The sequence below is a fragment of the Perca fluviatilis genome, chromosome 12 (genome assembly GCF_010015445.1).
Source record: "Perca fluviatilis chromosome 12, GENO_Pfluv_1.0, whole genome shotgun sequence".
NCBI lineage: Eukaryota > Metazoa > Chordata > Actinopteri > Perciformes > Percidae > Perca > Perca fluviatilis.
The window spans coordinates 30,773,480-30,799,641 of record NC_053123.1 but is presented as its reverse complement, the minus strand read 5'-3'; the positions used below and the strand labels follow the sequence as shown (position 1 = coordinate 30,799,641).

The 26,162-nt window shown below is 42.6% G+C and overlaps 1 protein-coding gene across 2 annotated transcripts; it reads left to right on the top strand.

Moving 5' to 3' along the window:
- Nucleotides 1-23,323, top strand: ccdc80 (coiled-coil domain containing 80). Of its 2 annotated transcripts, none has more exons than XM_039818891.1 (10): nt 1-1,581; nt 3,708-3,905; nt 6,641-7,119; nt 8,011-8,349; nt 9,370-9,526; nt 13,891-14,027; nt 16,428-16,579; nt 18,133-18,236; nt 20,603-20,686; nt 22,889-23,323. In XM_039818891.1, the coding sequence occupies exons 1-10, from the start codon at nt 930-932 to the stop codon at nt 23,209-23,211; spliced, it is 2,625 nt and encodes an 874-aa protein (XP_039674825.1). In that variant the 5' UTR covers nt 1-929; the 3' UTR covers nt 23,212-23,323. The 2 variants fall into 2 exon arrangements, with proteins under 2 accessions (XP_039674825.1, XP_039674824.1); XM_039818890.1 differs by having other exon boundaries at nt 6,638-7,119.
- Nucleotides 23,324-26,162: the final 2,839 nt, after the last annotated feature.

Here is a 26,162-nt window from a genome sequence, read left to right as displayed (position 1 = left end):
TGAGCAACATGTTTTACTTTCCTTTACACATTTTTGAAATGTGATTTTTAGTCAGCTACTTCATATGTCGTCCTTCAGTGAAACCTAAAACCATCCCAGAGCGGGGACAGACTTTGTACAGAGTTTTTTTTTCTTTTTTCTAATGAAATGGGTGTTGCAGACTGAACTGCCAACCGGCAGTCCCGGGGCAGGTCCTGCCTTCGCGTCGCCAAGAGTCCGGAGGCTGAGGTTTGTGTGAACATTTCTGGGAAATCCTCCAAAAGCTCAGTTTGCCAAGAAGAAACCTGTGAAGGAGCACAGCACAGCACAGCACAGCCGCGTGTTTCTGCGCAGACTCGGCGCAGTTTGCACATTTCTTGCATTTTGTCGGAGTCGGAGGGTTTTTTTCCCCTTCCTGAGCGCAGATGATCTTCTCACGGTTTGTTGGACATAAACAAACGCTCGAGGATTAATTGGATACATTAACGTATGAGGGTATTAAGGTAAGCGTGCGTGTGTTTTGGAGATGTGACGCGGTTCCGAACTTTTCGCCATTCATTCCCCCCCCCCCTAAGGGCTGAGGAAGAATTATCACAGAGTTTTGGGATGTTTGTATGACAGATGATCTAAAGCTTACTCCTGATCTCATGGGATCATACCTGGAAAGGGAAGTGTTTCTGACATGAAGTTCTGGATGTAACTTTTACGCACTGTAACTCTTATTCGCCTTGTCTGTCAGATACAGAGCAGACAGTGAAGTGGATTCCCTCATGCTCTGAAAAACACATCACTGGCAGACTGTTATGTCCCGACCCTGTCTTCATCTGGAATTAATTGATTAATTAACAAACCTCAAATGCACTAAAAGACGCGCCAGGATCACGGCTCCGCCACCTGGATCTTTATCTCCCCCCTCAGTGAGCCTATACCATATCTAACATATCGCCACAATGCGCAGGGCTTTTGTTCTCAGTTTAGCTCTGATTTACCTGCTCACCTGGACTGGCGAAGCCGACAAACACGCTCACATTAAGCGGGTGCAGTTACACAGACGCTCCAGACGCGTGCAGCTGGGCGCAACGGACAAGGAGCGCCTCGTCGGCCGAGTGCGCCCCGGGTTTGGTTCGGCGATCTCGGTGCACAGTTCCAGGAAGAACGAAGATGTGCAGGCGGACGAGGGCGCTCCAGTTTCCGCCATGACAGGGACTGTGCCGGGCAATAGAGCGGGAGACGTAGTGCCAAGGAGAGGGGCGGACATGCTGCAAGACGAGGCCGCCCAAGGAGCGAGAAGCAGGATCACCCGGATGCCCAACAGCGCCGGGTCACCGAATCTGCTGGCCAGTTTCGCAGGGAAGAACCGCGTCCTGGTGATATCGGCGCCGCACGATTCAGACGGCTACTACCGACTGATGATGTCTCTTCTGAAGTCAGACGTGTACTGCGAGCTGGCCGAGCGACACGTGCAGCAGATTGTCATGTTCCACCAGGAGGGAGAGATGGGGGGCAAGGTGAGGAGGATCACCGGCGAGGGGAAGGTGATGGAGGAGCCGCTGGACACAGCGCTCATCCCCCGGCTCATGAGCTTCCTCAAACTGGAGAAAGGTGAGGGACGCATGCATGGGTTCATCCTGAAGGAGGTTTCATTTCATTTCAGGTTTATTTTGAATAGGGACATATGCTAAACGACATAGAAGTGTGTGCAACAAACCTCCAGTGTACAGCATTTATAGCATTGCCACATATAAAATACCATAAGCACATAAACATAGGCCTACAAGGTACATCCATCTGTACCTGTACCCCCCCTCCCCAAAAGCCCAGGTGATGGCATTTGTTTGTAATGGCCTCATGTTCCCTTTTCTCCTAAGCAACTTAGAGTTAAGTGTATATCTGCAAGATCGACAGAAAAAATCATCGGCAACTATTTTGATGATCGATTAATCGTTAAAGTAGTTTCTCGTGCAAAAGTGATGTGTCCTGCTCTTTTCGGCCCTTTTCTGTTTTATATCATATTAAACTGAATATCTTTGGGTTTTTGACCGACAAAACAAGACATTTAAAGACATTAGCATGGACTTTGAGAAAAGGGGATAGACATTTTTCACTACTTTCTGATATTTTTCATAGACCAAACGATTAATTGATATAAGTAATTTGTCATGCAATAATAACCACAACCATTTGCTGTTTTCAGCCTCTCAGATATGGAGGTCTTCACCTCTTTTCTGTTTTATATCATAACTGAGTATCTCTGGGTTTTGGACTCAAAAAACAAGACATTTAAAGGGTAACTACCGTTTTTTTTTCAGCCTGGAACCTATTTTCCTATGTCTTTGTGTCTAAGTGACTGATGGGAACAACAATCTTTCACATTGGTCCAGTATTAAGAGAGATCGCTTTAGTCGGCAGCGGAGAAACAAGCTACAATGTAAGTTAATAGGACAGTTGTCCAGCTTGTATTTACCTTCACAAAAGTGCTCGTTTTGGAAAGGATTTCTAAGGAGGTCGACCTTTCTGTTAAAGAGTAAGATCTTTTTTTTAAACATAAAAACATCCGCAAAATTGCGTTCCCTAAACCCACCAGACTCCATGTAAATAATCAGTCATTTTAGCATCGTAAAATACACTTCATTCAAAGTCGACAGCAACAAAATAAAACTATGAAAAGCCGCTTTGGGTCGTCTTTCCACTTTTTCAACCATCACAACTCTAGTTTTGGTTGAAATAAACACAGTTTACTGATTTACATGTGAAAATATGTTGGCTCTACACACACTAAAAGTATTGCTTTTTAAATGGAGTCTGGTGGGTTTAGAGCTAGCGACTTCAGAGCTGTTTCTGGTTAAACAGAAAGGTCTCAGAGAGGTTTTAAAGGTCTATCTCTGAAGGGATCCTTTCCATAATGTAGTCAGACACTTAGAATATTAATCTGAGCCTGTCAGTTGCAAAACAAGCACTTTTGTGAAGGTAAATACAAGCTGGACATTTGCCCTATTATCTTAAATTGTAGCTTGTTTCTCCGCTGCCGACTGCAGCGATCTCACTTAATACTGGACCAATGTCAAGGATTGTTGTTCCCATCAGTCACTTAGACACAAAAACAGGTTGAAAAAAAAGGTAGTTACCCTTTAATGCTCCACTAAGTTCATCGTTGATAACTTTATGTGTCTGCTGGGCTTGAAGCATATTGTATTTATTTTAACAAGCGTCTCCCATCCTTTCTTCAGCCACTAAACATCAGTTGGTACTCCCTGATCCCTATCGGAACGTAACACAAACAATTAATTGATTAGTCGATTGACAGAAAAATCAACGGCAACTATTCTGATAATCGATTAATCAAAGTCGTTAAAGTAATTTTTCATGCAAAAATGGCAAAAAAAATTGATGTTTTCAGCCTCTCAAATATGGAGGTTTTCCTGTGTTTCTCTGTTTGTTATCATATTAAACTGAAAATCTTTTGGTTTTGGAGTTAAAAAACAAGACATTTAAAGACATCACTTTGGACTTTCAGAATCAGGGATGGAAATTTTTTCACTATTTTCTGACATTTTATAGACCAAACGATTACTGCAGGAAATAATCCATCGATAATGAAATGAATCGTTAGTTGCAGACCTGTAGTTAAATGATGGTGCTTGTATCTCTTGAAATTCCCGGCTCAACATGACAGAATACCTGAAACTGTTTGAATCCCAGTTGTGATCCGCGGTGTGTTTTTTCTGCAGGTAAGTTTGGGATGGTGCTGCTGAAGAAGACCCTGCAGGTGGAGGAGAGGTACCCGTACCCTGTGAGGATGGAGGCCATGTACGAGGTGATCGACCAGTCGCCCATGAGGAAGCTGGAGAAGCTCCGGCAGAAAGGCTTCGTCCAGAAGTGTCGAGCAGCCGGCGTGGAGGGCCAAGTGGAGGAGGGCACATTCACAGGTGATAGGGATAGACCGATGTATCGCCCCTGGACGATTATCGGGCCGTTTTTTTTGGCAGTTTGCAGATTATCTGTATCGGGGTTTTATTTGCCTGATAACCGATAAAGTTAATTAAAGGCACACTGTGTAGTGTTTTAAGTATTTTATTAGCTAAAATGTCTTCATTTATAAATATGTCCTCATCCAATGATCTGACTTATCCTCGTAAGCGAAGAATTTCTTATCTGTATTTACATTGGACGGGCAAGTCCAAGGAGGCTTCCATGTCGTTTCGTCATTTTGAAAATCTATAATCGCTGAGAGGGACATAAAGCACTAGCCGACCTGTCTAGCTAATCCACAACGCGTTTTCGTTCAGAGCCAGCGTCACGTGACTGAAAACCAGCTGAAACGGAGAAGGAGATCAGTGAGAGGCGCTTGTTACTGCCACGGCACATTTGAAAGCCTGCACTGCACTTTAGTTCATAATGGAGGATCATAATTATGCTGAGCCACAGCAGAAGGAATCCTCGTCGCCAAAAAAGAAGAAGACATGTTGTCATAGCTTCTTGGTACATAATGGCTACCGTAGTTGCAACACACGAAAAAGCGAGGCTCTAGAGAGCACTATTCGTTTGAATGCAAAACAGAATTTCACCGCTAAGTGGGAGAAATTCCTACACAGTGGACCTTTAATTAAAAAGTGTTCTACTTTGGCTCGGCTACAGTAACCTGACTCCGCCAGATGGATCCAGTCTATGATGGATCGCTTCGCATTTGCTCGGCATATCCATCTGGGAACTTTCCGTTGGAGAACTTTTGGGAAGGGGCGAAAATCCTGGTTAGCCGATTGGATAAACCATCTGTCTATCACCACCTATAGTTGGCGATAGACGGGCCAAATCAACCAATCAGATCAAACTCTTGCCGAAACCAGTCGGGAGAAGAGCAAAAACATCTTTTCCTCCGAGAAAAGCCTCCAGTGCCGTTTTTTGCTCTTCTTTCAATGAAGGAATACTTTCTAATTCAGATAAAACTTGCTGCGATAGCTACGCTCATCTCATCCGTGGAAGCTGTGATGTTGATCTGAACAGTCGCTTCTCGTTGCGTCACACCTAAACCCGCCTCAAAACCAACGCTGATTGGTCGGTCGTTTGGTGAACGGCTCCAAATTTTCTCTATCTCGAGATGCCAGACTGATCTGCGAGTGGAAAACTGGAGCTCGCAACATCAGGACGGTCTCACGAGGCTACGGCTACAGCTCTAAGTCTGACTTAATGTCCCGCCCCACAACACTATCTGACTCTCTGTTACTGGGGATTATGTTGAAACTTTCTCATTTATTAAATAATTGCTTAAAGCATTTAAACAAAGTTTTGTTTTGGAGTTTGTAACATTCCAAAATCTTAATTTTGATTTAAAGATTTTCATTTTCACTTTATACGCATATAAATATTGGTTATCGGTTTTATTAACTACTAATAATGGGTATCGGCCTTGAATAAACAGTCTGTTTGACTTCTTGGCCTGCTTTCCTGAAAACTGGACTGGCTCTCTCAATCAGGGACATCACTAATCGAAGATTTTCAAACTGAACATGAATGTGGTTAAAGCGTTTTTTGGCAGTTTAAAAAACAACAACTTCAACTTCATTTTAACAATATATGTAGTAGGGGGTCCCTAAACCATCTCTCTTTCAGTTAAGGGGTCCTTTACGGTGGCCGACAGGGGCAAACGCACTGCAACTTAATGAAACACACGCAAATAGACAAAACACAAGCAAATTAAGAAGAAATCTTCATTAATTTGACAACACATGCGCAGCATTCAGCAAACGCGCTGCAAATACACACAGCACAACCAAATACACAAACGTGCTGCAAATACAGAAATGATGCAAAAAGAAAAGTAAAAAAAAATGCAAAAATCAAGCTGTTCCACTTAGCGCTCCCCCTAGAGCAGGGATCTTCAACAGGGGGGTCCTCAGAGTCAATGAAAGGGGGACTCCACATTTTTTGTTAATTGTTTTAAGTTTTTTCAAAAATTAAAAATATTAGCAAATATAACTCCCCACTGGTGATAGGGTTACTGGCCCATAGGTAAGGTAGTCACTTAGGAGTTAATCCTAAGGATTCACTGTGCCACATGTATGTTTAACATTAAAGCATGATTTATAAACTCATACTAACAATTATTAGGCTATTTTAATAGCTTAGTTTTCTATGCAAAAAAGGTATGTATAAAGGCTCTAGGCCACCCTACACGTTACTGTAGGCCCAGTTTAATATGCAACTTCATAATACAATATGTTTAGTAGGGGGTCTCTGCTATGTCTCTCTTTCAGTTAAGGAGTCCTTGGCTTAAAAAACGTTGAAGACCCCTGCCCTAGAGGCCTGGAGAACTTCCGTTGTGTAATCGGTTTGCAGCGTTGTTTTGTTGTTGTTGCATTTGTTTTCGGGGATTGTGTGCTTTTCTTTTTGCATCATTTGTGTATTTGGTTGTGCGGTGTGTATTTGCAGCGCGTTTGTGTATTTGGTTGTGTTGTGTGTATTTGGTTGTGCTGTGTGTATTGCTCAATGCATGTGTTGTCAAATGAATGAAGATGTTTTTCCTTAATTTGCTTGTGTTTGGTCTATTTGCGTGTTTCATTAAGTTGCGGTGCGTTTGCCCCTGTCGGCCGCCGTAGTCCTTGGCTTAAAAAACGTTGACGATCCCTGATCTATTGTCTGCCTTTCTGTGTGTGTGGACCAGTAGATACAACAGCAGAAAGAAAACCATGGAAGAAGATCCCGAGAAAGCCCACCACAACAACAACAACAACAGCAGCAACAACAACCACAACAACCACCACCGCTGCCACAACCACCACAACAACTGCACGACCAACCACCACTACTACAACCCGGCCCCCCACCACAACTACAACCAAGGCAACAACAACCACCACCAAACCCACCACCACCAGAAGAACCACCACCAAACGAACCACCACCACCACCCAGGCACCAACCAGAGCCCACACCCCAGCCCTGTGGCTCCCAGCCCCCAGGACCACGGCCGACCCTTCCTACTACAACCGCAGAGAGAGGGAGCGGGTCGCGGCTAAAACCACCCCGGCTGGAGATAACCGCACCGACAAGGACAACAGAGATCCGCACGGCCGCAAGCTGGCGCCTGCCACACATAAACCCTCCAAGATCAAACCCGCCAAGAGGAAGAATGGGGGAGAGAAGGTGAGGTAAAAGGGTTAGGGTTCATTTTGCACATACTGTAGCCTACCGAACTTGTGGGAAAAATCCGTACTAAAACTATACATTAAACTGGAAGTGCGCTCGGAGAGAGCAGACGAACAAAAGTGAAAAATAATTAAGCCGTAACGTTAATGTGCAGGTGCTGAGGAGGAGAAGAATGGAGAGAAAGAGAGCCAAATTGGCTATTTTGTGAATTGCGTCGTGAATAAGCTTCACAGAGACGCAGTTTATTCAAAACGGTCAGATGTCAACTTTTGATTATCTCTGTCAGCGCCTCTCCTCAAAACTCCTACTGCAGGACACTCAATTTAGGCGACCCATCTCCGCGCGGAAACGTGACAAAGTTGGGCTGTATTGGCTGCCGACGGGGGCAGGTTACCGCACTCTGAATTGAAGTATCTCCCCGATATACTAATTAGGTCTAACACCTCACTCACCCTCCATTGACTTGCTCCATCACTGTTCTCCATTTTGTAGGCCTAGTCTAGTTTTTAATTGTACTGTCTGCGTCTAGGGCTAACTCATAATTATGACAAATGTCGATGTAGATTGACGTAAAAGTCGAATCAAATCCGCCTCGGTTGTTCACACTGCGGCCGCATTGAAAAAAGAATCAGACCTGGGTCTGATTCAGGACCACATGTGGAAGTGGTCTAAATCTGATTTGAAAAAATCTGATCTGGGCAAGATTTAAGTGTTCACACTACTTCTGAGGAAGTCTGACCTGGTCACTTGACCCCCAAAAAAATCTGATTTGGGCCACTTTTGCCTGCAGTCTGGAGACAGAATCTACGCACTATGGCTTTAACATAGAAATGTTCTGGACAGTTCCTCTTATTACTCCATTAACAACATATATATTTATCTGTGCAGGTGTTAACTAATGAGTACGAGGACAAGTATGAACCAGGCAGGCCGACAGTCAGTCATCCTGAGGAGACCGAAACCTTCACCGACATCAGTCCCACCAAGAAGGTCAAGGGAAAGCTCGATAAGCACGACAAGAAGAAGAAAAAGAACGACAAGGCTGCCAAGAAGGCGGACAGGAGAGGAGGAAAGGGAGGGAAGATCGGAGGAAAGAAAAATGGAAAGAAGCTGTCTAAGTACCCCGAGAAAGAGGACTACCCGAAGCCCGCTAAGAAGCCGACGCCCCCTCCGAAGGGATCTCTGGCCTCCTTCTTGGACTACTTTGAGGACCGGAGGCGGCTTCTGGTGAGAGCATGACATTCCTCACACTTCATTAAGACGCTCGCCGCCTCTCTCGTCTGGCAAAGCTCCTGTTTCACGCTTTAGCCAGAGGGAAGTGCTCAGATACAGTAGCACTAACTGCACTGATCTACTAGCACAGTAGTGTCAAACTCATTTTCACTAAGGGCCACACTGGAAAAAGAGAATCACGTCAAGGGCCAGACATTTAACTTTTAATGGCCTGCTTTTGTTTCATTAAAAAAGTCAAATATGACAGTTTTTGTGGCTTTTTTCGTCATTTTTGTTGTTGTTTTTTTTCGACTTTTTTGACGCTTTTTCTGACATTTGATGCTTTTTGTCGACATAAAGCCCTACACAAGTCAGGAAAAAAAGTTCCTTAACCATCACAGAATTTAGCAAATCAAGCAAAACATTTTTTTTTAACAACAACCTGTTTCACAGCCTGAATATGAAAACTCTCTATGCTTCTGTGGGACTTTTCGGAGTCTCAAAGTCGGCAAATCTGCCATATTCTGCTTTGAATGTCACGTAATTGCAGTTTTAAAAAACACTTTCCCCGGGTTTTTGGTTTGGCGCGCAACTAGGCGGGCCAAAATCTATTGTGAACCTAAATTGATATATTGGCCGGATCTACAGTAAATCTGCAAAGGCTTTTCGAGTGGGATAATTATGAAATTGTTTATTAGGGGTAAAAAGATTTTTTGTAATATGGACAGGCATAAAGTATGTGGAGCAGCTATCTGACACACAGCTGTGTGCTAACAGACTGTCTCTGTTTTGCAGCCAGTATAGATTCTTATCACAGCAGTGGCTGGGAAAATATGCCCCATCCTCCCCCTGCATGTTAATGTAAACATCACCTCTGCAGCACACTGTGTGTGTGTGTGTGTGTGTGTGTGTGTGTGTGTGTGTGTGTGTGTGTGTGTGTGTGTGTGTGTGTGTGTGTGTGTGTGTGTGTGTGTGTGTGTGTGTGTGTGTGTGATTGCGTATACATGCCACTCTAACCTCCCTCCCTTCCTCCAGCTGATTACGTCCCCCAGCGAGGAGAGCACTATGTATGTTCAGCAGCGGGACGAGTACCTGGAGTCTGTGTGTGAAATGGCCATCAGGAAAGTCTCCATCATCACCATCTTCGGCTCCCTGACCAACTCCACGATGAAAATTGACCACTACCAGCTGGGTAAGGATCACGCGGTGCTAGCGCGCAGTTTCACGTCTCTCATCAGGGTACGGGAAGGTACAAAAAGTAATTTCTTTGTAACTCCGACACAGAGGTGTCGGACTGGGGGTGGAAATGGGAAGGGCTTGGGCAATACTAATATAAACTGATACTTTGATATGAGACTAGATATCGTCTTAGATTTTGGATATCGTAATATGACATAAGAGTTGTCTTTTCCTGTATTTAACCCTTGTGTTGTCTTCCATTCGACCATGCATCGTCCTCCCCGGTCAAAACTGAAAATCAACACTTTTTCTGACGTTTCTGTCTCTTTTTTCGACACTTTTGGCGCTTCATTCAATGTTTTTTTGGCACTTTTTTGACGTTTGATGCTTCTTTTCACTACCATGTATAAACACCACCAACACCAACTCATAACTAGTTTTACACTTACTACTTATTTTTGGAATTCATGGTCAATAAAAAACCTCATTTATAGGAAATTATACCTAATTTCTAAGTTAAAAAAGTAAAAATTATGAATTATTTAGACTAACATTAAAGGAAGGACAATCACAGGAAGGATCAACGTTCAGCCAGGATACTTTTTTCTTGTGCTAAAAAATTTAACAAAACACCCAAAATTCAATGAAAGTAGAGATCTGATCTTTTGTTCTACTTGCGAAGCACTTTGTATGGAATCATCTGTGTTATTTTTAGGGTAATCCAAATTAGGTAGTGCAAAAGAAATCCATATTTCTGATATAGACATTTAGACAACGGGTCAAATTTGACCCGAAGACAACACAAGGGTTAAAGGCTGCATTACTGTAAAGTAATGTAAATTTCTCTAATTTGTCTTTACCCACTTAGTCATTATATCCACATTACTGATGATTATTTATCACAAATCTCATTGTGTAAATACTTTGTGAAAGCACCAATAGTCATTCCTACAATATCGCCGCAAAATCAATTGAGGTATTTGGTCAAAAATATCGTGGTAATTAATTTTCTCCATATCGCCCAGCTCTAGAAATGGGACTGAGTACCCAGGGCCCTCATGTGAGAAGGGCCCAAAAAAGATGCCAGAATGAATAGCTGTGGATGCGGGGAGGGGCCTATAGAGAATGCCTTTCTACAGGGCCCAGAATGTAGTGCTACGCCCCTGCTCAAACAGGCTGTGGAATAGATGATTGGCAGTTCTCTCAGGAACCGGTGTTAACCCCAGCTGACACTTCCCATCTGTTCGGGCAAACGCATCCTCCGCTGGGCTGTCAGTGGTCCTTGCAGTTTAGTGAGCCATGCATCGACCCAAAATAACTGTTACTGAGAATGTGAAGTCTCAGTGAATGTCTTCCACTTTGAATCCTACAGTGAAGAGAGCTATAGCTTGATGTTGTGAGCACTGCGCTGTACTTAAAGGGCTAGTTTGGATATTTTGAAGTGGGGTTGTACGAGCTACTTCTCCATAGCCTACAGTAGATGGCGGTCGGCACGCCCCCAGTTTGGAGAGGCAGGCAGGGTACTGAAGGCTGTACTGTATATCGCTCTATGCTCTCTTGTGTTAAAATGATTGTTCAGATGTACAAAAGTCACACAATAACACAAACAAACTAACCGATTGAGGCAGCGGTAGAGCAGCAACTCCTGTGTTCTGCGTGGTAAAATTAAAGGCTTAAATGTCCAATTAAAGCTATATTTGAACTCTTTTTCAGGCTGCTTATTTAAGCAATATTGTAACTCTTTTTCGGGCTGCTCTAAAAACGAAATCTCCTGTTTAGCCAGACTCATTTCACATCAGGGTGATAGTATACACATCCCAGATTGTCACTAGCCTAATATTGGACCATTCTGACATAGGATTTTAAAATTAAAGGCTTAAATGTCCAATTTAAGCTGTATTTTAACTCTTTTTTTAGGCTGCTTATTAAAAGCAATATTGTAACTCTTTTCGGGCTGCTCTAAAAGCGAAATCTCCTGTTTAGCCAGACTCATTTCACATCAGGGTGATAGTATACACATCCCAGATTGTCACTAGCCTAATATCGGACCATTCTGACATAGGTTTTAAAATTAAAGGCTTAAATGTCCAATTTAAGCTGTATTTTAACTCTTTTTAGGCTGCTTATTAAAGCAATATTGTAACTCTTTTTCGGGCTGCTCTAAAAACGAAATCTCCTGTTTAGCCAGACTCATTTCACATCAGGGTGATAGTATACACATCCCAGATTGTCACTAGCCTAATATTGGACCATTCTGACATAGGATTTTAAAATTAAAGGCTTAAATGTCCAATTTAAGCTGTATTTTAACTCTTTTTTTAGGCTGCTTATTAAAAGCAATATTGTAACTCTTTTTCGGGCTGCTCTAAAAAACGAAATCTCCTGTTTAGCCAGACTCATTTCACCTCAGGGTGATAGTATACACATCCCAGACTGTCTACTGTTTTTGTCAAAGGAGTCTGGTGGCTTTTAAGAGATCAGAGATCCCCTTTTTGAAAAAAAAAAAATCAATTTTAGTGAACAGCTGCTTGTTCGAAAGGAACAAGACCTCTGCTATTTATATGAAATGCGCTGTGTCATTTGTGCATCGCGGGCGCTTGTATTTTGAGACATTTTATAGCTGTCTCAAAGCCGAGGCTTGGGTTAGTGTGTGTTAACTTCAGGACATGCAAACCCACTTTGTAAAACGTTATGAGCCTGCCACTCCACATGGCAACAAGGTTTTATCCAGATGGAATGCTGGAAAAAAGGTGATGTCACCCGCATCCACCCACGCTGGGACTCGGTTCCACTTTTGTTCCATTTACCGGCCAGCGGGTCAGCGTGTGTGTGTGTGTTTGTGTGTGTTTGTGTGTGTACAGTACAGGCCAAAAGTTTGGACACACCTTCTCATTCAATGTGTTTCTTTATTTTCATGACTATTTACATTGTAGATTCTCACTGAAGGCATCAAAACTATGAATGAACACATATGGAATTATGTACTTAACAAAAAAGTGTGAAATAACTGAAAACATGTCTTATATTTTAGATTCTTCAAAGTAGCCACCCTTTGCTTTTTTTGATAGCGCTGCAAACCCTTGGTGTTCTCTCAATGAGCTTCATGAGGTAGTCACCTGAAATGGTTTTACCTTCACAGGTGTGCTTTGTCAGGGTTAGTTAGTGGAATTTTTTCCCTTATTAATAAAAAAGCAAAAGTGTGGCTACTTTGAGGAATCTAAAATATAAGACATTTTTTCAGTTATTTCACACTGTTTTGTTAAGTACATAATTTCATATGTGTTCATTCATAGTTTTGATGCCTTCAGTGAGAATCTACAATGGAAATAGTCATGAAAATAAAAAAGGAAACGCATTGAATGAGAAGGTGTGTCCAAACTTTTGGCATGTACTGTACGTGTCGAATGTATTGTGAGCATGTACTGTATACAAACAAATGGTTCTTTCAGTGTTGCCCCTCCCTCAGTTTAGGGTGACCTCATGGTGTTTTAGGATGGCTGGCTGGCCAACAGCATGTCTTGTATGGGAGTTGGAGTTTGTTGTGTACAGTCTGAGTCTGCAGCCTCCAGCATGTGCTGGAGTCTTCCTGATTTGATTGCTCGTACGCATTACACGGCACAGAGTGGGGGAACCAACTAACCACCAAAAAAAACACTATTCTGTGGACTGTGTGTGTGTGTGTGTGTGTGTGTGTGTGTGTGTGTGTGTGTGTGTGTGTGTGTGTGTGTGTGTGTGTGTGTGTGTGTGTGTGTGTGTGTGTGTGTGTGTGATTGTGCACACATACATGGAGGGAGTGGTGATTAAAGGCTTTTGCTTTGGTCTGTGTAAACGGCAGCTACAGTAGAGGTCTTAATCCAATGGCAGAGCTCCGTGAATAAAAGCTGCTCTTTGTGGAGTTTGTCCCTGATTCACTCTGCATGTTTGTATCCCGCAGAGTCTACTTCACTGTCATGTCAGACGCATTTTTCAAAAGGAACATTGTTATTAAGTTTTAGCAATAGAAAAACCTATTTTTCACAGCTGCACAATCACATTGTGTTTATTTGACGGGAATCATCACAGATTGTACTTCATTTCACGGTAAGACAGTCTGACAGTTATGTCACTTTCTCAGAGACGTTTTGTCACAGTTGTTGTAAGAGCTTTTATTTGTCAGATGGGATAATTGACTAGTCTATGAACAAACCATTTGTCAGTTTTGTGGTTTTTCGCTTGGGAGCGAAATATCAAAGCAAAAGCTGAGATGTCAGAAGTTATTAACACCCTGATGAACACAAGCCTTTTCTCCGCAGGAAACGTTCAAAAAGCGTCCCTGTTCATTTACCTTCACAACCAAAATAGTTTGAATTAACGGTACCGTCTCTTTTGCCTCTCCAGAAAATGACAAGCCTATGAAGGGTCTTCGTCAGGAGGACCTGGTGAATCAGGACCTGATCACAGAGCTGAGGAAAGAGTTTAGCATGACCCATGAGGACTTCTACATGATTCTCACCGACACCGATATGAGAGTCAAGGTAAGGATTCGCTCTCTATAGCTGTGTCCCAAAGTCAGGGGCTGGAAGTCCTTTTAGACATAATATGTTGAGGCAGAGATGGGGACTCGAGTTTGAGACTCGGACTCGAGTCGCACTTTAATCCTTTTTTTCGACCGGATTTCCGTTGTTTTGGTGGAACATGTGTATGTTCAAAAGTAGTTTTAGTCGTGCGAGAGAAAACTCAGATTGGATATATAGTCTAGCTAGCTGTCTGGATTTACCATGCAGAGATCTGAGGAGCAGTTAACCACAGTCCTCACAAATCCACCGGAGGTTAGAACGCCAACACAAAGAAAGAGGACATCCGGCCGAAAATTAGGGACAGCTGGCGGGACATCCGGGGAGACATCCGGCGGAACCTCCGGCGGCACTAGAGCAATCCCGGAAATTAAACTTTGTTGATATAGAATATTGAAAAATGCAGACCGTTAATGGTTTCAAGAAGCTGTTAAAAACTCATCTGTTTCGTAAGCACTTTGTCCTGTAATGTGTGTTGTGCCCCCTGTGTGGTTTTGATTGTTTACGTGTTCAACTTCTGGGTTTGCCTTTTAATTAATATCATGACTTTGTTTTTGCTTGTTTTTATATTGTTATTTCCTGTTTTGAACTTTCTATTTTCATTCGATGTTGCACTGTACAGCACACTGTGACCCTGGTTTTGAAAGGCGCTTTATAAATAAGGTTGACTTACTTACTTACCTTTAACAATCTGAACAGTATTTTATTCATACTTTCCCCTCAAAGGATAAAATACTGTTTCCCAGCTTTATTCCTGGCCCTGAAGTTGGTCTCCACTCTCTGTTTACAGGTCCACCACCCTTCTGCCCAACATTTTCATCCTCTCTTTCTTTTTGAAGGTGGACAGACCTGTCCTCGTACTGCCAACACGCTGCCTTCACTGAAACACAACATGACATTTGGCCCACACCTGTGTGTGTGTGTGTGTGTGTGTGTGTGTGTGTGTGTGTGGTAGCGTGTGTGTGCGTGCAAGGTAACTCACCAGGCTGTTTTTGGACAGATTCATCAAAGAGGCCAGTGTTCACTTCTCTGCTGACAGAGGCAGAGACATGGAAGTCTGTAAACGTACAAGGATGTGGGTGTGGGTACGAGACAGAAAGTGGCAGAGAGAGAGAGAGAGAGAGAGAGAGAGAGAGAGAGAGAGAGGTGTGCAAGAGTTAGAAGGAGCCGTAAAGCAGATTCAGCACGTCCCGAGGTGTTAAGGAACAACTCAGGAGCAGCAAAAGTCCTTTCACGTACGTGAAGAACGCTGGGGAGACCTTGATGGCTCGCACTGGATCATTTAATAAACTCTCAATAGAGGAGACAGTTTAGCAGGCAGTACAGTTTAACCACCATGTGTTACTGTGCAGTGCCGTCCCTACTCTCTGAAGTTCCTGTCCTCCTGAAGGTGGATTTAAACTCCTGCTGGAGGTGTTAGGTTTAGCTGAACCTTTAAGGTAAACAAAGATATACAGCAGGCGCCATAAACACAGATACTAAAGCCTAGTTAAGCCTATCTTTCTCTCTGGGAAGTATAATATGCTAAAGCCTAGTTCAGCTTATCTCTCTCTCTCTGGGAAGTATCAGATATTAAAGCCTAGTTCAGCCTATCTCTCTCTCTCTGGGAAGTATCAGATATTAAAGCCTAGTTCAGCCTATCTCTCTCTCTCTCTGGAAGTATACTAAAGTGTGGCAGGCCCACCGACCTCCAAAGGGACTGTCCTGAAAACAAAAACAGTCCCTTATCATGCTGCTGTCTACATTCCTGGAATCTGTAGAGAGACAAACATATTTACATATGAACCGGTTTGGTTATTAGAGACTGGTCGAATCTTCTCGTCCCCTGACCTGTGACCTATGAATGACCTGATGTTGTCTAAGCTTTCCCTTGGTCTCATGATCATACCACAACTTGGTGTTTCTGGAAATTCCACCAGACCAAGGAAGGTCTGAGTGTTTGTGAGTGTGTGTGTGTGTGTGTGTGTGTGTGTGTGTGTGTGTGTGTGTGTGTGTGTGTGTGTGTGTGTGTGTGTGTGGCTGGCTGTGTTAGATATGTATGCTGAGATTGCTTGATTTTGTAAATTAAACCTGATGCTGTGTTGTGTTTATGCCTCATGCTGCTTCCCAGAAGTTATTCTGAAGAATGTTTGTGGAAAATGGCCACGCCACATCTACCAACATGTTCCAAAACATCACTCCATCACTTTGTTGGAAACAGTTTCAACATTGTTTTTTTTTTAAGCCATGGGATTCTATTTTCATGTCCACGTTTCCAGATTCTTTTTTTTTAACAGACATATTACTTTATTTATTTATCCACATTTTTGAATCAGCCTTTTGATAGAGTGTAACTGGTTCTTGTCCATGATCTTTTGTCAGCAAGCCTATGAGGTTCCCATCGCCATGAAGGCTGTTTTCAACTACATCGACACCTTCTCTTCCCGCATCCGAGAGATGGAGCAGCAGAAGAGAGATGGGGTGGTCTGTAAGAAAGAGGACAAGCCCAGATCGTTGGAGAACTTCCTCTCCAGGTAAAGTTGTTTCTAAAGGTTTGAAATACCCTCCATGTCCAAGAGTATGTGGACAGCCAACATTACACCCATGGGTATTAATATGCCTGCTCTTAGACCTGGCTTTTTGTACAGGACCATTGTCATGTTTAACGATTTACGGTCGCCCCATAGTTGGAAGCACACTATTGTCTAAAATATCACTGATGTAGCATTAAGTTTTTGCTTAATTACAACTTGCCCAAACCATGGAAAAAGCCTCTTAAGTATACACAAGTATGGCCGTAAAGTATTTCTTTTAGCATGCATAAAAACAACTACCATCCACCTAGTCTCGCATTGCCAGCTCTATCTCCACAGCTATGTGGACTAATGTCTGGCTACACTACAGATGCATTTTGGGATAGGAGGAAAAAAAACGCTCTCGATTGTTTGCATTTCTTTAAACCAATCAAAATCATCTTGGGCGGCCCTAAACTCCGAACGCAGCCGGTGGCTCTGCTAAATAGTCTCTGCTAAATAGTCTCTGGAAGGAACTTGTTTTGGTGGAACATTTGCACCCTGCAAAAGAAAACGCCACATACAATATTACATGAAGTGAACTGTTGACACAGCACAGTAACGTGAGCTATTTAAATGAGCTGATACGTGGTTAAACCTCATTAGGTCTTACCAGTGTATCTCCGTGTGTACTTGGTCCACAGCAATCCCACCAATCGGTCCCAAAACGTCCCAGTTAAGAGAGTGAATGCCCTAAACATATTCTTTGTAAATCTTTACAATTATTCCCCGAAAGAACCAAGCAGGACTGCCTTGTTGCACGATTCGCATTTTCTTCAAAACTTGCCATTTTCAGCGTGTAGCTGGCTAGCTTTAGTTGTTGTTGTTTCCCGTAGCGAAGGGATTTTGAGGACTGCGACACACACACAGAGCGAAAGCAAAGGGATATCACGCGCTGGATGTCAGGCTTTGTCCTGGAAATGTACTTCCGTTGATCTTGACTACCAACCACCTGAAAGAGCACACTGTATATAAATATCTCTTTATTGGAATTGGCTTTAATAGAGCAGTTGGACTGAAAAATCTCCTTGAATCCTAGATATTGTCGTAGATATGTGTTCTGCTGAGGAGTTGGCAGTTAGAATTATTGGGTGGTCCCACCAGGCTGTTTCCGCTCCCATCAAACAGCTGTTGCTTGCTCAATAATCAGCTGCACCACAATTTACAGCGTTTTATAAGCAGCATCTGGCAGCCTGTGTGTGCGTATGTTCCATGGATATTATAAGTAGCATAAAAAATACCTCAAGGTTGAGTCATTGCAGTCCCATTATTCCTGAGATTTCTAAACCGGGCAGGCTGTCTTTTGTTACCATGGAGACCTGAATTTCAGCTTCAGATCACAGTGCTGAGATGTGGCAATATTTTAACCATAATTCGGGGTTGTCACCCTCTGGCAGTAATAGTATGGGAATATGTTGGTGTACAAGCACACACTCCGTGTCTTAGCACAGAGCTTCCAGTGCTGCACCAAAAGTGCCACTTAAATTCGGGGCTGACATTTTCTGTGATTGCAGGTTCCGTTGGAGACGTCGCCTGTTCATCATCTCCGCCCCTAACGACGAGGAGTGGGCCTATCAGCAGCAGCTCTACGGCCTGAACAGCCAGGCCTGCAACCTCGGTGAGGCCCCCTAAAATTCAACCTGTCACTTCACTCCAAAACTAGTCTCGCTTTGCCAGACCATCCACACGCTGCGGGGCGGAGGAGGGTCTGGCTACTCCACATCCACTCTGGGATGGGGAAAAAAACGTGCTCTGGTTTTTTGCCATTTCTTTAAACCAATCACAATCGTCTTGGGCGCTAAGCTCTGCACAGAGCGGCTGTAAAATAGTTGTGCGACAGAAAACTCAGATAGGACAGATAGTCTAGCTAGCTGTCTGGATTTACCCTGCAGAGATCTGAGGAGCAGTTAACCATAGTCCTCACAAATCCACCGGAGGTTAGAACGCCAACACCAAGGAAGAGGAAGGAAACGTAAAATGCATGCATCCAGCGGAATTTCGGGCAGCAATCCAGGAAGTGGAACGCCAAGGATATAGACTACTCCAAAACTAACCTGTGACCGGTCAATTAATTCACTTCCCTGATGTCTGGAAAGTGACTTTAAAGGAGGGGAAGTACACAATCTCAAAACGATCAATGATAAATGATATTTGAAATAGAGATGGTCCAATAGCATTTTTTGCTTCCCAATACTGATTCTGATACCTGAACTTGCACATCGACCGATACTGTTCTATTCTATCTGAGGCTCTTTTCCTTCCCTGACGATGGCCTTTTCAGTCTGCCAGTTATTTAACCTTTCCACGGTTAATTCAATGTTATTACTGTATATCTCAAAAAGAGACATTAATTTTGACTTTGCAAATCTCAACAACCTGCCGTGTCTCACAGATTTACGCACGATAAATGTAAACTTTGAATAGCCCACAGCGAACACCACTTCTCAGTAAAAACCAAATAAATGCTGTCATCTGGAGTTTCCTCCCCCGCGTGAACCTAATGTTCCCGTCTTGTTTATAGGAATTCAAGATTTCTGGCTCTCTCCCTAGCACTCTCTTGTGATGCTTAAGATGGTCAGGGGCAGATTTATTTGTCAAATTTATGACTTTGAATCTTACATCTGCTATTTTATTCTTAAAGGTGCCCTGCCACATGTATTTCATGACTTTGTGGTAATGTCTGAAGTTCTACCATGGACTCTGTAAAATTTTTTTGTGGAAAAAGAATTCCTTGTTTACCTTGTTTCAAGCTATTCGAGCGTGGTATAGAAAGCCTGCAGGAAGACTCAGCTCGATTTCTGCCAGTTCTCATTAATATTCAACAAGCTAAGCTGTTTGACTCTGATTGGCTACAGCTACCCAATGAGAGCCTAGCTGTCAGAATCATTTACCCAGCGCAACTGGGCGAGCTCATGAATAGTACATAATGTCAGACTGACCAGTTTAGGTAATTGGCCTGATTTCTCCGCTTATTTCTTTTCAGTGGCTAGAGCTGACAGAGGAGCAGTTCATTTCCACATTCACGACATAACACAAACACATACGGACCTAACAGATTTCAAAAAATGCAAGGAAAAACGGTTTTGTGTGGCAGGGCACAGTTAACAAGTTCAGGATGAAATTACCACACGTTCAACTAGAGTTTAAGACAAAATATGTGAGCCTAAGGTAGGCTACTAAAAAATTCTTGTCTCGCTCGTCAGCAGACCCACGGTCTGTGAGGACTTTCCCCCCTCATGTGTTTAGATTTATATTAGATTAGGACGATGCACATTAATCAACATTTCTGTGACTGTGCCAGTGTTAGCCAGATGGCTAATTTTCAACTGTAGTCCTAATTACCTAGCGTGCAAGTCTTTATGGTGGGAGGAAACCGGAGCACCCAGAGGAAACCCACACAAACATGCAAGAACATGCAGACTCCACACAGAAAGGCCCTGCCCCGGACCGGGGATCAAATTCTGCCCAGACCGGTGATCAAACTCTGCAGCGTGAGGCAGAAGTGCTAACCACTGAGCCACCGTGCTAACCCTCTGTTGTTGCTCTTGGCTGGGCGGGCACCGAGGGCTGCTCCCTCCCTCGCTGCCCCAGACAAAGGCCAGTCCTGCTGACTGGGCTGAAGGCCTGAGAGGTTTGATCCTGGTATTCAGCACTTGGCTCTCTCACCAAGTAAAGCCAGCGTTCTCCTGTGTTTAATGTGGGCTTTCTCGCTTCAGAGGAAACAGCTTTTTGGCAGGACTCTCCGGACCACCCCGTTCTCCTCCCTCTACCTAAAAACCCAGTGCTCAGAATGGTTCCAATAATGAGCAACCGCAGTGAGATCAGCTTGTGTAAGCTAGAGGACTGGTGGATACAAAACAGTTGGTCAGCATATTACAGAACACAGTGTTCTTGTTTAAAGAACGGCTTTTACTGTAACATACTGTATTTGCCTCTCTCTGATGTGTGTTGTCCATGTGGTTTGTCGTTGCCTTGGCGACATAGGTCTGAGGCACATCGCCATTCTGAAGTTGGTTGGCACGGAGCTGGTGGATATGGGCGGAGTCTTGGAACTCTATCCTATCAATGGTAAGAACTTTCTCATGAGTGGGACTGTGGGTTAGGAACACACTAACACACACAAAGTACCTCTATTTGTACACATAGTACCTTCTGTGACTGAACGCTAAGACCATGTCCACATTCAGTCCACTTGTTTCACCTCCAAACAGCCATCTTTCATCACGCTACAGGTCAAAAAAATCTTGCACCTGCTAGCCTTGTCTGTACACATGGATGTTTCCCATTGATTTACTGCACTCAAGCAGTAATATACTTCATGTTAAACATAAATGTGGCATGTTAAATATATACTGATTTGATTACAGCAAGGACAACGTCGGCAGTATTGACGGTAAAAGAGGCTACAGAATATTTTGTTCTGTATTGACAGGTGCAATATTTGAAAATCGATAATTATTTATAATTTCTTTTGAATTACATTTATAGATCAGCATTTATGTCAAAACCTAGAGACTTTCAAACATCAACATGTCATTTATTAATAAGTATATGTGTCAAAATAACATATAAACATCTTTTCCTATTCTATTTTGCCTGGAAACACTTCCAACACGCTTGCGTGTCATGTGAAAAAGAGGTGCCGGTTCTATTTCTAGGAGGCACGTGTTTTCGACGCGGCTCGAGCCGCCCCTGAGACGTGCGTGTAACGCAGGCAGTGTGGAAGCTCTAACCGGTTAACATGGGAGCCCAAATAAAAACGGATGTGCAACGCAGCTGACACGCTCACGCCACGCAGACAGTGTGTAGCCGGCCTTGCTGTGACTTAAAATATCAGGTTTAGTTCCATCATAGTGTCAAAAAAATTTTGCTGACATTGTTGTTCCGTAGCTAGCTCAGAGATGATTAGCTAATGAAATTACTGATTTAGCATTTGGGGGGTTAACACTTTTGCAAGGCACTATATGCGTGTCACATTCTCATTAGGGGCTGAGCCCCCCCTAAAGGTCTGATCCTAGAACCACCCCTGCCCAGATCTATCCTTCTTGTGCAAAAACAGAATCCCAGTCTTTCCACAAATTCACCTGCACAAGCCAGTGTTTTAGTATCCTACTTCTCACCAGTAATCCAAGATACGGTAAAGAGACTCTACGCTTAAAGGTCCACTTACTATTCCGCTATGTCCCCAGAGGAACCTTTAAAGATTCTTTAAAGTGTCCTTTGGTTCTGTGAAAGGCACTATATATAAAAAAAAAGTTATTATATTAATCTTATTATTACCATGGACACCATGGTGTGCAGCTGCTGCAGTGGCAGGGGACTCATTGTCGATTAATCCCTCAATTATTTTCTCGATTAATCGATTAGTTGTTTTGTCTATAAAATGTCCGAAAATGGGGAAAAATGTCGATCAGTGTTTTGATCGAGATAATGACGTCCTCAAATGTCTCGTTTTGTCCACAACTCAAAGATATTCAGTTTCCTGTCACAGAGGAGAGAAGAAACTAGAACAATATTCACATTTAACAAGCTGGAATCAGAGAACTTGAAAAGAAAGAGATTGACTGACGATCAAAATAGTTGGCGATTAATGTAATAGTTGATAAACAATTGATTAATCATTGCAGCTCTAATCAAAATGTGAATCATGTCTTTATTTTTTATTTCATATGGCCTGGTAGATGTTGCTCAAGAGAACTCTTCCCGACGACCATGAACTTTTTTTTCAGTATTTTCGCTTTTTCCTATGCTTTTGACACTTTTTTTAAATACTTTTTGTCACTTCTTTCAACGCTTTTTTTAAATTCATGGTCCATAGACCTAATTTATATGACATGACCTAATGTTGAAAAGAAAATGGAAAAAAAGCAGAAATTAGGAATTATTTTGACTGAAAAAGTTAAGATCAGAGGATGTTGAGTGGATCACAGACTGGTATATGTCATCCATGTCAATTTTGGGCATTTTGGTTCAAAGTAACCCATATTTCGGATGTAAAAAAAATGTCAAATTTTACCCGAGGACAACACAAAACTAAACAAACTTTACTGGGGAAAGGAAGTGGGAGTTATGCAAGACTAAACTTAAGCTATTGCCAGTGGACTGAAGCTCTTCAGGTTTCTGCTTTGGGCATTTGAGCTCAGCACATGGAGCTAAAGTAAATGTCAAATAAATCTCTAAAGGACAACATGGCTGTACTCTCTCCTCTTAAAGGAATAAGATATCTGTCCTGAATACTTTATTCCTAAACGGAGTCTCTGCTCCATCCAGGGAGTGCTACTGTGGAGCGCGAAGGCCTGTCCGGTAGCCTGGTGAAGGACATGAGGAACTACTTCCAGATCAGCCCAGAATACTTCTCCATGCTGCTGGTCGGGAAGGACGGCAACGTCAAGTCCTGGTACCCTTCTCCCATGTGGTCCATGGCTATTATCTACGAGCTGGTGGACTCCATGCAGCTCCGCAGGCAGGAGATGGCCATCCAGCAGTCCCTGGGGATGCGCTGCCCTGAGGACGAGTACGGCGGCTACGGCTACCATCAGCATGGATACGAACACGGTTACCAGGACGGCTATCACCAGGGCTACGGCTACTAACTCGTCCCTACTGTTCGTGTCCCTTTTCACTCCTAACTTCTTTAATCTTTTCCTACCCATCCTCCACGAGGCAGTGGGCTCAGCGGGGGCGATTCCAGGATTTAATAATCAGTCGGGGGAGAGGGGGGGGGGGGCATTTTATCAGAATACAGCATAGAAAATCTGCTTAGAAATATAGGACACATTGGATAGGATAGAACATAACATAATTCTGCTAAATAAGACATCACATTCATTATTAGTTTCACTTGTTTTCATTTTAAACTAATTGTATATCTGAATACAATACACATTTTCTATAAGCTCAGTCTGCCACTTTTTTGAAAAGCAATAAAAATAATATTTCAGTGTGGGGCGGTGCCACCCCGTGCCCCCACTTCTAGCCCCGCCCCTGCAGCTCAGATGGAGGGAGGTCAGTAACACTTTATAATAACCATCACTTCCAACTGGTGAATTGATAGCTAATTACACTGTGGTTAATAGTTATTTTACTGTTAACAAACAAAAAAGATAATTTATAATGTTGACTAATTATGAGAAATATTATAATTTGTTATGTTATTTGTATGTAATTAGATAGACATTTAGATAGATAGTAGTAGTAGTACTCTGTCAATGGTTAATACTTGTTTTGCAAAACATCCATAAACATTGTTTGAGCGGCTTTTAAGAAGTTGAAACCAATACGGAAAATAAGTTAATAATTCATAATGGAAATAGTGGTTTGAAAAGCATTAAGTAACATTAATTTGGCCCCATTAAATATTTTTCTAGCGATCTATAAAAGAGATGATTTGTACACTGACAGCTATCTAAATAATGTTTATAGATACTTTACAAAGTCTTAATTAAGCATTAACAAGGTATTATATTCGTCAGATGCAACTTCATAATAGCCACTCATTCATCCATTTATTGACGGCTTATAAACAATGTTTTAATCATCAACAAATACTTAAAATATAAAAATGTTATGATGTGAACAACAATAAACTGTAAAAATAACATTAAAAGGTGCAGTAGGTAAGACTTAGAAAACTAACTTTCTGTCATATTTGCTGAAACTGACCCTATGTTCCAGTAGAACTACATGAAGCAGGTCATTAAATAAAAATCCGGCTCCTCTGGCTCCACCTACAGCCTGTAGTGAGATTTGCAAAAATCCACCACTCCCTGTTCAGATGCACCAATCAGGGCCAGGGGGGGGGTGTCTAACACCAGTCAATAGGTTCGTTCGAGATGAGCCAGGCCTGCGCAGAATCGATCACCGGCGATCGCCGCCCAATGCGTGCCGGTTAGATTTCTGTCCGACTTGATCCCGACTTGCTCTGACATCTTGCACACGTGTGCAACGATAATCTCACGAGACCAAGGCGGCCGCAGGTTTGAGACGCAGGTAGCGCAGTTGCTTTTCTCCAACTGCAAGACCCAGGCGGACACAGGCAGACCCAGTGCATGCTGGGAAACGCCCCCTTTCAGCTGATCGAACAGCTGATTGGTTTCGATGCGAGCTTTTATAAAACAAATATGATTAAAAAAAAACTTAAAGCATTTATATCTTTTATTGATTTTGAATCGGAGGGATTTTAACTGTGATTTGTCTGATTTAAAGGCTTATTCTGTACAGAACCCATGTTGTGTGGCTGGTAGTTATGTTTAGAAGTCAGAGAGACTAAATCTGTTCAGATTACAGATCATCTACAGTCTGTTGTTAATTAAAATCAGCAACAGATCGCATGTAGAGCATTTTGACAGCTACTCTGTCATAATAAAAACAGCTGGAGACTGTGTAGGAGCTGATATAGGGGTCTGATAACATTTTATTAAATCGGAATCGGACCACCAGTGTTTCTGTCACTTCCTGTTCATCCTGAAGGCTGCTGGAATCAGCTGGAAAACTGTCCGACTTGAGAGCGGACTTTTGTCACCGCCCCCGGCTGCTGCCGCCTGCTCTCGTCTACTTTACAGGCGAGGCGCAGTTCATCTCGAACGAGCCTAATCACTGCTCATGCACACGCATTCATTCTCCCTTGTGGGGGGAGGGGCTTAGGAGACCGTTTTGGGCTTTAGCAGAAAGTGGGAGGAGGGACTGAGAAGTTGTCGATGTTCAAATTTTTTGACTAAGTCCTGGATCTTCGCAATCCTACCTACAGCACCTTTTATAGCTAAACTAATAAGTACTGAACATTATTGATCATACTTTCATTGTTTGAAACAGTAAAATAACTTAACTTTAAGTTGAATTAACTATCAATCTACCATTTATTTGCGATAGTTATTATAAAGTGTTACCGGAAGGTCCTCGAATGTTTTGTAGCACTTAGCGAAAGCCTGGAAACGGCTGCTTTCACCTATCCAGATCTTTGACAAATACACGTATAGCATAGTATGCTGCAAGTAACTGTAATTTGCAAGGGGGCTTTAATCGATCAATAAATGTGTAGATGAGCCTGGAGGATCAGGGATCTGTTGTGGATTTAGTTTTTGTTTTATGGATTTGTTATTTCTGACTTTGAACAACAAGTGTTTTGCACGTTATCATGTCATGTCTCCTTCACTTGCCTTCTGGGTCAACTTTACATGTTCATTTTTGTCAGCACAGACCTGTATTTTGTAGATAATGGGCTAAAAAAAAAAAGACATATATGTATTTATTGGACTTCTGTTGCATTTGAGGTGCAGTTATCGATTATTTTATGAAAAGAAGCTGTCACATTTTTTTCTCTTTTGTAAAGTTTCTGTTGCTATATAATGTTCTAATTTATACTCTGTTGTTGCTATATGACAAATAAAAGATTTGTTGACTACCAGTGATGGTCTTTGGATTATGAGCACAGAGTATCAATACTCAGCTGCACACATCACTCTGAACTTGTGCATTGCAAGAATCATTTAAGCTACATCTTCTCCTAGTGGCCCAACAAGATGATGAAGGGAAAAACTTAGATTTT